This window comes from Meleagris gallopavo, chromosome Z (genome assembly GCF_905368555.1).
Source record: "Meleagris gallopavo chromosome Z, MGAL_WU_HG_1.1, whole genome shotgun sequence".
NCBI lineage: Eukaryota > Metazoa > Chordata > Aves > Galliformes > Phasianidae > Meleagris > Meleagris gallopavo.
The window spans coordinates 1,068,270-1,080,045 of record NC_139435.1 but is presented as its reverse complement, the minus strand read 5'-3'; the positions used below and the strand labels follow the sequence as shown (position 1 = coordinate 1,080,045).

Below are 11,776 nucleotides of genomic sequence, written 5' to 3'. Positions count from 1 at the left end.
TCATGGAAGGAGCAGGCATCCTTTTCATCATCATCACGGCTTTACTGATCTCTGCTGTGTCTGTTTTGCCCATCCCTTGCCCCATCCAATGCCAAGTCCATCTGTTGTCCACCCAGCCTTGTGTCTGCCCAGCTCTACTCTGCCTGCTGGGCTGCTGGTGGGGAATTTGAGCTCCATGAGGCATTTCATGTGCAGGCACTTGTGGACTTTTTCAGGGGCACAATTATGCTTTCCATATGTTTCTGTATTCCTGTCCTACTAACCTGTTAGCATTCTTAATGGCAACTGAGTGCCAGGCAGAAAACTTCATAGCACCCGGGGAAGTGGCTTAATGGTAATATTGGTGGCAGGTGGACAGCTGGACTAGGTGGTCTTAATGAACCTTGATGATTCTGTGATTCTCCCATGTTCTGCAGTCATTTTCTATTCTTACTGCCCTGCGTAACTCCATCTCATTGGCATCCCTGGGACCCACAACTATGGCTCACAGCATTCCTTGCAGATGTGGGACCACGAGGTGGTGAAATAAACCCAAGTTTTTGTAACAGCTGTGAAAATTTAATTTTTTATTATCTGTTCACTGTATACAAAACACCATTCTGCATAGTGATAACTCATTTGTTGTACAGTTGACAGTGCACATCAACAAACAAGTGTCGGAGGTATACACTCAATGAGGAGGGCAGTGGTGGCCGGGGTGATGCTGGGAGGGAGGAGCACCTCACAACCACTCATGTACGAATAATAGAAACGGGATAGGAAGCATTTACCAACGAACCAAATTAGTATGAATGAGGATGAAGAGACAAAGCAGAATTCATGTATCCGATGTACAACTTTGTGATTAAGGAAGGGTTACGGAGGCAGCTGAGAAGGATCTGTATTTTTTCCAAACACTTCCATCTTTAAAGTTGCTAAAATTTAATGATAAATAACAGAATCTCACAAATATTTTGGGGCAAAATGCTCCACATTTATTTACATACGAAATGTGTTTAATACAGTCGTAATGGACGTAGTGTATAGTAACATCTGACAGCAGCAAGACTTTTAAGGAACCGAACAATTACTACCATATATCATGCAGCTATCTATATGTACAGGATTTGTTTCTTTTTTTCTTTAAAAAAAAAAAAAGAAAGAAAGAAAGAAAAAAGTACAAAAAGGTTTTCTAGGGATACATACAAGGTATAAAATGCAAAAAGAAAACAAAAATATAAATCTCACAGAGAACCATATAGGAAAGGGACAGCGCGGTACCTTTCTGTACCTGGTGAAAGCTCACCAGTGATGTTGGATGCACTTTGAAGCTCCGTGAGGTCCGTGCTAAAGGTGAAGTGCCAGTCGTACCCACATGGGCTGGTGTGGTGTGTTTGCTCCTCGACGGCTGTGGTTGAACACTGAGCCCTGGAACATTTGGCATTAGCAAACAGAGCTGGGAAATGCCAACCCCAGCAACAAGGGTTGGCTATTTTCATAACCAGAGATAAAGGAAAATACTTAATGCTGTGTAATTGTTTCTATATGTTTAATAAATTACATGACCAAAAAAAAAAAAAAGAAAAAAACAACCCCAAAACATTATAATGATAAATCTATGCCTCTAATTACATCTTACTTGTTTAATCCAGAGCAGCCAGCCCTTTTATAACTATCAGAGCTTTGACCACAAGCACCTGATGGCTACAAATTACTTCATGATATATATATACTTGTGCAATTACACTTGTCAGAAGTACGTGATCACCCTGGGGTGTCTGCACCTGTTCTGGTGTCGGCACCTCAACCAGCACTGCATTTTACATATGCAGAGATACTTTTTTTGGAGAGAAAGTCTGAAAGCTGCCTGCCACGTGCAGAACCATTCAGAGTCCTGCAGGATGTGGCATATCCCCTTGGCTTCCTTGCTTTTTCCCTCCAGGCACTGCCTTCTGCTGTGCTAAACCTTCTGTCAGAAGCATTCACATAAGAAACGGTTTAAGAGACCCCAGGAAACTGACCCAGCATTAAGAACTCTGTTTTAGAGAAACTCACTACAAAAAACAGAAACAAAACAAAACAGAACAAAAATTTCCACTAGATACCAATACAAACACGTAACAAAGAGTATAAAAGTTATTAGTTTAAATATATACAAACTCTTTTCAACTCAAATACTGCTTCAATGGTCTCGAGGGTACAGACAATGAGGCGAAGGGGACATCGTTATGCAGAATATATTGCAACAGCCTGAACAGTACTGTTAACACTATTATACCTTGAACTTTCTGTAACAAAAATGTCATTAGTAATCCAATGTGGAGAGAGATTCCCATGTCCCAATGATCTGATCACTTTTCAGCCATGCTCATCCTTTTTGACTTGATGAAGGCCATGCCATGTGTTCTCATGTGAGTATTTAAGGCCGCTTCAGTTTCAAAAGTCTTTGCACACACTTTGCATCTCCTGTCCGACACCACGCTGTTGGTCGGTTCGTCCTCGTGGTTGGGTTTGTTCTCTTGCTGATTATCTTCCCCAGACCCGTTCTGCTTTGATACTGGCTGCGGCTCCTTCAGCTTGTGTACAATGAAGAGGTGCCTGGAGAGAGACACGTGAGATGTGTAGCAGAGTCCACACTCCCTGCACTGGTACGAAGAGCCATCAGATTTATGCTGAGGAATATGTTCGTGAAACTGGAGGAGATTTTCTGTTGTGAAGCCGCAGACAGCACACTTGTGAACCTTAAAAACATTGATTTTTAGCTTCTTCAGTGGCTGAGTGATTGCACCTCGTGGAGGCCTGAATTCCAGGACAGGTTCTTCCAGTTTACGCTTTGGGCTAGGAACCTAAAAAAAAGTCGTAAATACTATTTTTGTAAGCATAAATACGCAGTGACTGTGGTTTGTCAAACAAGCTCAAGGCTGGGCATTTGGGATAAGCTCACCATGCTTCTGTGCAACCTGCAGCTTCTCTACAGCTATGAGAAGACTTAGCTGCAAAAGCTTTGAAAAGCAGAATTTTACGGGATCAAAATATCTGTTTAAAGACACTGAATGTATCCCCACAAAACCTCAGTGACTGAATGAATCTTCTAACTGATTACCTTTACATCTTCTTTTACTTCCCTTTCTTCCATATTAGCTGATTCAGTCATTTCTTTGACATCAGGGTCTTTAATGCCGTGCATCAACTGAATATGTTTTTCCAGCATCAGCCGTTTGGTAAAGGTACGTCTTGAGTCTGGGCAGTGCCTGTATAGACACAGAGCAGGCATGCAGAGGTCCAAATGTCATGCTCAGAAAGAGATGTACTACTCTGAAGAATGTGAACAGAGCCAGTAGATAAGCACAGACAAGTCCAATCTACTAACAATAATATTGAAGACAGGACTCTTCCGACCAATTGCACAAGTATTATCAGAACGGGAGAACAATTAAAAACAAAACTACAAGTGTTTGAGCAGCTTGTATTCACAGCGAATGAGAGAAAAGTTCTCTGAAGGACAATACCCAAAGCAGGAGCATTGGGACACACAACGAAGCGTGGCTTAGAAAAAGCCAGGAGCACATGAGTTTGTTTCTTGTACCTCTATTAATAGAGTAATAGTAATTAATAGTAATAGTAATTAAACTGTACATTCAATTAAACACTTTGTCAAGTTCTCCCTAACTAAATTTGAGCAAGAAAACAATCGCTTTCCATGAAGGATGAATGCTAGCTCCAAAGGAGTCTTAATTCTGCACTCAAGTCCATATTCTTTATCTTCTTGGAGCCAGTCCATGAGACTGAGGTTAGGATGGCTTACTCTAACCTCCAGAGTAAGCCATCCTAACCTCAGTGCCTGAAGAAAAAAGATTCAATTCACAACGTTTATTGTTGGTTTATACTCTGTCCCTAGTATCTCTGAAAAATAAAATAGAAGCAGTACTTACGAGCATGTATAAACCTTCCTAATGCCTTTGTGCTTGATACGGTTGTGACGACATAAACTATGTGATGAACTGAATGATTTGTCACACTGGCGACAAGGGTGTTTCTTCATTTGCTTTAAAAGAAGAAGAAAAACCCATTAATAATTAAAAAAAAAAAAAAAAAAAAAAAAGCTAGGTAAAGTAGTCTGTGTGCCAAAACCTTCAATCATAGGAAAGAAATGTACTGACCAGTGTCTGTCACTTTGGTCAAGCAAACTACATCTCTTTCAAAGCAGTGTGGCCAGCACACACTACCAGAGACTGCAAACAAACCACAGATTGTGGGCGAAGTGAAGCTCTTCCATCAAAGAGGTATGGGAGATCAGGGGCAACTTCTGGATTGGCAGAGGCAGAATGAGCAGAGATGTGCTTTCACAATAAAGTCACCTTTCCTTTCCCACTGCCTAAAAACTTCTGAAGCTGCTGACCAAGAGGTTTCCATCACCCATAAGACGAGGGGTGAAAAGGACCAAAGCAAATCATCATGAATACCGATGTGCCAACAAGGATCAGAAAAGTCACAAAGAAATGCGAGATACAGCCTGATGCCGACCTGAGGAACACGTGTTTGGGGAATTCTATGTGTTTTATATCACTGTTTGTTATGTGGAAGGAGAAAGAAAAGGAAGGGAGGTAAAAAGGATGGAGCAGTCTCCATCTATGCCACTCCAGCTGAACACAAGTCACGGGAGCTCTAGTATCTGAAGAAATAATGTCTCCAAATTGTGAACTATAAAAGCCCCAAGAGCAAATGACACAGACCTATGCTTTAGGTCTAATTAGCACATCACAATCTTAGAACTCAATCCTGTTTCTGTTCCTGACTGGCTTGTCTTATCAGTAGCTGCAGCAAGGAAACTAAAATATTCCTAATCAAATCTCCTGCCTTCTACAATTACATAGATTTTTCAAGCTCCTATCTGTAATTTTCTACAGTTCTGGTAAACAAATCAACACAACATCTTGAAAGTTAAAACCAAACTGTTACCAAACTGTTCTCATTTAAGACTTTCTCAGATTACTTTCAACAATCCAGCTGGGGCCAGAGCCCAACACTCAGCATTCTGCACAACCACTCCTGCCAGAGTCAGGGTGTGCAGAGTCTGAAGAAGAAATGGATTTCATTGGAATCTCCTGTAAGAAATTCTGGTCGCTTGCACCCAGACTGCAAGCATTCTACACTGAGGAAGAGCTCTGCCTGCTGCCCAGGGAGAACTGCAGGAATGGACAGTCTCATGCAATCAGTCCAGTTACCTAGGAGAAAAAAAACCACCATATTCCCAGATTGCCTTTTCCTGCTCCAGCAGAGATCAGAGCTCTCCTTCAAACTGAAAAAAGCAAACAGTGTAATGTCATTCTGCCATTCCAGCTGAAGCCACTGAACAAATGATTTGGATCAATGCTTGGAATTGGACCCTACTTGACTCCTCTACAGAATCCATACAAGATTCGTCCCTGCATTCCTAAGTATTCAATACCAAAGCTTTTCTTTGCAGAAGAATGTTAAGGGTCTGGCTTACTTATTCTCAGCTTCTGAGGAAACAACAGATTCCTACACAATGGAGAAAGACAAGAATTCACACGAAAATTTTAATGTGATACAAGTCATTCTCTGGTGCCTAATCTAAACTAATAATAATAATTAAAAAGAAAAAAAATTTCCAATCCTAAATAATAAATGGCTCAAATCACACTGAAATGCTGATGGAGATGAGACTTCTTTTGCTATCAAGACCAAAATCACAGAGAACGTGGGGGAAGGAAAGAAAAGGATTTCTGAAAGGTCGCTGATGCAAATGGGAGGAATCCCACTAGGAAACAAGATATGGTTATCATACTAGGGACAGTCCTCTACATAATGCCCTTAGAAGCACAATGTTCCTCAAATTAGATTACTTTCTTTTTGAGTTTAAAGGCCAATTAAAGAAAAAAAAAAAAAGAATCAAAACGTTTTTCTCTGAAATTCTTAAAGTATGTACACACAGTGCATAGTCATTAACACTAATGCATTAATCAGTACGTTTTGCAACACGGTTTTGCAGTATGCTTATGCCTGCAGTGCGCTGGAATGAATTTATAAAAGCCTAAAACAAAATGTGAAAGCATGTTATGAAGGAGAGGCAATATCATAACAGTAATTCTTGTGCTTTAAGATGGACAGGCTGCTTCCTCAGGTAAGCCAGACCAAATTTACTGCTGAGGAATAACCATGGGATAAAGGCAGGAGAATATGGGGAATCATCACGTGGTGTGTGCAGGAAAAGCAAATGCTGTGACTGGGATAGCAACTAGAATAAATATATTTTTTTTTTATTCACAAACACATGACATGCAGTCCTGATAAGGATATATTTTTCTTTCATTTTCTTTTAACCAAAAATCTGAATGTTGTATGTGCGAAGATATGGGCATTACACCACACTCTCATGAAATGCCTTAGGATGGTGAACAACCACCACAACTTCTTACAGAGTGACAACATCCCACTTAAAAACACTGCAGAGATGAGCACAGATAAATAGCCCGACGACGTAGCAATCAGCCATGATAGTTTAGGGTATAGGTAAAAAGTATTTAGTATTTTAAACAGAACAGGTGAAATAAACCAGATTTCAGGTGGACAGGAAGACCAACAAAGCTGGTGGTGCTGTAGCAACTGCTCAAGCTCTTACATGCATGCTGGTAGAGCTCTAAAACATTATCAAACACAAAGCAGGTCGTCAGGTTGCTCCCATTCAGCACTCCATGAAACAAAAATGGTTAATTTAAATGAACCTTGACACTTGCTAATAGGCTAGCATAAAGCAGTGGAAGAGACTAGATATGCTATCAGCTTCCACTGGAATTCAGTGGAACCGAACTGCAGTTCCATTAACTTAGAAAAACCTGTCCTCAATCCATACAGAAACCTGACTGATGATCTTTACGACGCAGCTTTCCCTGTGGGTCAATTATTCTGTAATTAGGTGCTGCAGGAGCTGTTGCACAGCATCTTGTCCTTAGCTACAGGAACAAGAGGATGTTAAATTAGTTGAACTGCCAGTTGGAATTGGTAAAGCAATTCCTGCTTACAAAACATCTGTCTTTTCTTGGAAAGGCACGGATGGAGAAGTCCTAGGAAGCTCAGCATATGTGTACCGGGCTGAGATGCACCAGATTCAGCTTCAAGGCAGGAGCTGCACAGCTGTGTTAGTACCACCCTTTGTCTGGGATAATCAGTTTTCTTTTTCAGAAACAGCATTTAAGTAGAATCACACCATGGGGGCTACAAACCTTCCAGTATCTGGCTAGCCTTCAGCCAGCTCAGGAAGAGGATACAGAAAATGTGAATGTGTATAGCTGCCACTGCTTCCCAACGCTGTCAGGAATCTGCCCAAAGAGGACACATGTGGCTGTACCTCTTCTATGTCTGAATAATTTGGTCTGGGATCAGCTAAAAGGGGGTTACAGCTCCACATCTTCACTGCAAACCTGCAGCAGCAGCAATGAAGAGTTTGAAACTAATTACTTTCAAGTACCTTACATGACAATGCGTTCTGTAATAGCTCACAAATTGCTTAATTAAAGTTTTTAATGCACATTCTACACAGGTAATTTTAGAGCAAATAATACTTACCTAGTATTTCTGAGAAAAGTGGACTACAAATTAATGCCATGATTTATCAGACCTACTTCACATATTCCTTCATTTTATGCTCATTTTTAGTCTCTATAATAAAATGCATCTGTAACAAGTATGTTTTGAATGCAATCATTTTAAAAGCTAAAATCAATGACAGTTTCGAGAGGTCTGGAAGAAGAGTGGCAACTGCTCTTTCAGCACTCATCTCTGCAAGTGGTATCTATTCACTTTAATCTACATCTGCCTCCCATTTACCAAGGAGACATTTAATACGGATAAAATATAAGTAAACAAATATAAGCAATGAATTGACCCCCCTGGCCAGTTTTTGAGTGCTGTGATTGTCTGGTATTTCATAATAAGGGCTGTTCCTGAGGTTACATGCACATTCTCATTAAACACGAGACGGAGGAAGATATATTTGAAGTTATTATCAGAAAGCATTATCAATATGGTACTAACCTTATCTTACATGCCTTCTGCCACTTGGATGTGGGTTTCATTACACTGGATGTGATTTTCCAGCTCATTCGCACGGGGAGTGGGGAGTCTGCATCGCTGTGCTTTGGTTTTAAGAACTGCATCAGTGTAAAATCTAGGTGTATCTGGTCCTGCAGATATTTATGTTTGCCAGTAAAAGCATTGATGAATTAATACTTGTACTAACTGGAAAAACAGGATTGATCAGTATTTTACATGCTCCTGAAGGACCGATTTTAAGAGAAAACTGAGCTGTGACTGTACAAGTATTAGGGGATCAGCAATAAGTCATTCACTCATTGTGACACTGCAGGGACAGCAGCACATTGCATGGAGTTTCTTTACAAGCACCTCATAGCAGAAGTGTCACAAACAGATCTGCTGGGCCTGAAATCAAAGCAATTCACACTAATTCCTCCATGACTTCAGTAGGCGGAAATGCAAAATCGGGCTTCTAAAGCATGAGGAGAAACCAAACAGAGCTGTCTGTTTGACCTTCATGCCCTCAGGCTGCCAAGAAGAACCAGGTGAAAGAAAATGTAATTCTGTGAATCAAAATCATGCTGCTCCAGGCTGCTCCACCACACCAGGCTGAAGCTGCCCTGATGCAACTTGGTCCAGGCTCTGTGGAATCAGCTCTTCATTCCCACGTGCTCATTTTCCTTCAGCCCTGGATTCTGACTGAAGGAACAGCTCCTGTTATCTTCCCCTTCTGTACAACCTTCAGCCTTTGAGACTCCTAGTCTTGGCTCATCTGGACTTGGATTACTGCCTCCTGGCTCCAGCCGGACACAACAGTTTTGGCACTAAAGTAGGCAAGGTAACAGGGAGGCACAGCCACTGCTATGGCAGTAAAAACAACCCAAGACTGAAATAAAGGAATGGACCATTCACCTTCCTCTATTGGCCACGTCTGGCTGACAATAAGCACTTTGCTCTCACTGCTGTAATACTCATGCACTTGAGTGACCTCATGCAAAGCATTCCTGCCACCTACACAACTCATCTCAGGTATTACACAACTCATACTCAGGTATTACTTTATCAGTTTTTATCAGGCTGTAAAAATGTTTGTGAACATCATCTATGTATTTATCTGCCATCAGACACCTCAGTTGGAAGTCAAGGAAAGTGTAAGTTTAGAACAGGATTGCGAATTGAGTATTCCAAACTCTTTTATGGAGGAGCCTCCTGCTTACCCTCTCCAGAAAAACAGTTGAGGGAGAATTCTAGTTTGGGAACCTACAGGTCAATGGCTTGTGAAAACACTAAAAGCACACCTCAAAATCTGAGGAGACTCTACTCTACTCTTCTGTGCTAAACATCTGCATTCTAACCAACTTCCACAAATAATTATTTGCCTTTTGAAGCCTCTCTATGACAACGTACCTCTGCTCAACCTTGAGATATTATTTTTGCTTCTTACCTGGCTCAAGAGAGGTAACCCTCTAATTTTGGAAAATACACAGATTTTGCATACTTTTAATTCTGTTCTGTTTTTATAAGACCTACCACTGTTTAAGGCACATCTGACGATTCGCAAGATGCCACACTCCCTAGAAGACAGATGATTAAAGAGACTAATTAAAAGAGACTGTTGAAAAGGACACGGAGCTAGTATATTTTATGCTCTAACTCTATCAATCTCCCTGCACCTATATGGAGAAGAAAGGAGGCTGGACACCTATCAGGATAATTTTCTCAACTGTGAAGCACAGAAGGAAGGAGGAGTCTGAGTCAGCTGTGTGTTGTATTTATCACTACTCTTTTTCCTTTTTAGCTATATTTTAAAAGTCAATTTCATAGCTCGCTTCCCTACAAGCAGTAGCAGAGGAAAACTGTTCAGTTTCACTACTGCCCACCTGTCAGTCATTTTCATTTAATTGGAAAAGCTCTGGGATGCAGCAAGGACGCCCAGCTGTCCTTCTGCTGACCTGAGGACACAGCATTTCCACGTTTCACTTTCAATCAACTTTGAGTACATTATCTCACACCTTGCTGCTTTCAGTACAAATTTCACCTTGTTAATTCAGCTGCCTTGTTGACCGAATCTGCAGGTGTAAGAGCAGAGCAATGACTTCATCTTGCAGTGAGTATACCTTTAAAATGAAATGCAGGTTGGTGCTCGCTGGACCAATAAAACAAGACTCCAGTCTCTGATTTTAACAGCTAATGAATTTTCAAGATGGGGGGATGGTGAGGGCACAAAGGAAAAAGAAAGAACCTGGATCAGAGGAGATAACTTGGAAGAAATACTGGAATATCTTTCATTCTTTCCGTCCTGAAGAAATTTTGCTAATGGATGAACAAGTCCACAGTTAACTGAGTATCTGGGTTTTCTCAAAAAGAACTATGCAGAAACTGACAAAAAATAATCAGCAAAAGAGACAGATGAAATACATGTAAGAACAAAGAATAATAATGATGGAACTTAATTATCTGCAAAAGCACGACTGCATTAAGAAAAAAACAAACAATAACATAACTTCATGTTTTAGGCCTAAGTCACATTCTTGTAATTAAATATTCATTTACCTTTCCATGTTCTTTCCTCATGTGGGAGATGTAAACGTCTCTCTGAGTGAAGAACCTATCGCAATCCCAACACGTCCAGCCACGACTGCTGACTTTTCTAGGCTCTCCTTTCTTTAAAGGAGAAGGAGATTTCTTCTCTAATTTTTCTGTTCCGTTGATGGATTTTGTGTCCTCTTTATTGTGGCTGGCTGAGTTCTGATTTGTGGGTTTCGTACTCAGAGGTAAATTTATCCCCAGGTTTGGTGGCCCTTCAACACTTTTCAAAGTTCCATGCATTGACTACAATAAAATAAAAAGGTCAGCAATTAACGCAGGTGTATACGATTGTATTAAAATGCTGAATGCCCTCTGAATCAAAAGCGTTTATCTGCTTTGTCATACTCTTATCAGATCACATTCCTAACTTAAAAAAACAATGACTAAATGAAGGTAAAGTGTAGCATGAGCAGACACTAGCCAGCAACACTGACAGATGCCAGCCACAGCTAAAGAGCAGTTCACCAAAAAGTGAGACTGTGAAGGCTTAGCTGCTGTTGAACAAGGAGAAAAAAGGGCTCAGTGAATGCATTAGGTTATACTCAGTCTCTTGCTTTACTTACCTAGCGTAGCCAATTAAAATCCTCATTTCAAACTATGTGTCTAAATTGAGATTTCCAAGAAGGCAGGGTTTTTACTGACAAGTTTCGTTTTAGAGCATTGGTAAATAGGACAAGAAAAGGCAACTCTGGAAAGATCAGGCAATGATGTTTTTTAAGATACGTTATTGTTTTATGATAAGCCTGTGCTACCTCTGTCTCACTGCATGCTGAGGTTCTGAGGGCTCAGGGCTACACACTGCTAACAGTCCTTGGAACCCAGGGTGTGCAGGGCTGGAGGGGACAGCCAAGAAGCTGCTCAGCACCTTGCAGCTCTCATGATGTGACACTCCCTTCAACAATTAATTCTAGAATCTAAGATTCGATAACTACCTTGTAAGATGAGAAGAAATCTTCCACTTCCCCTCTCCCAGTTTCTGGAGCTGGGGCCACATGGCACCACAATCCCTGAGCCTACAAAGCAGACAACTCCTGGAGGAAGCCCCTGGGATTCAGCTGTGTGCCTGAATTTCAGACATGAACGTGGACACAACAGGAAGCAGTCAGCAGTGTTCTGGGCCAAGACAGATGACTGCAACCTAGAGTGAATCTAT

The 11,776-nt window shown here is 41.0% G+C and overlaps 1 protein-coding gene across 12 annotated transcripts in view; it reads right to left on the bottom strand.

Annotated features, from left to right (window-relative positions):
* Positions 1-951: 951 nt before the first annotated feature.
* ZNF532 (zinc finger protein 532) overlaps positions 952-11,776 on the bottom strand; it is a 42,505-nt gene continuing 31,680 nt past the window's right edge. For all 12 annotated transcript variants that reach the window (XM_085212894.1, XM_085212893.1, XM_085212891.1 and 9 more), the window contains 4 exons: positions 10,588-10,866; positions 3,912-4,024; positions 3,083-3,230; positions 952-2,825 (listed from right to left, as the gene is read on the bottom strand). In XM_085212894.1, coding sequence (XP_085069020.1) covers positions 2,331-2,825; positions 3,083-3,230; positions 3,912-4,024; positions 10,588-10,866 — 1,035 coding nt within the window. In that variant the 3' untranslated portion in view covers positions 952-2,330. The remainder of the gene's footprint in view (positions 2,826-3,082; positions 3,231-3,911; positions 4,025-10,587; positions 10,867-11,776) is intronic.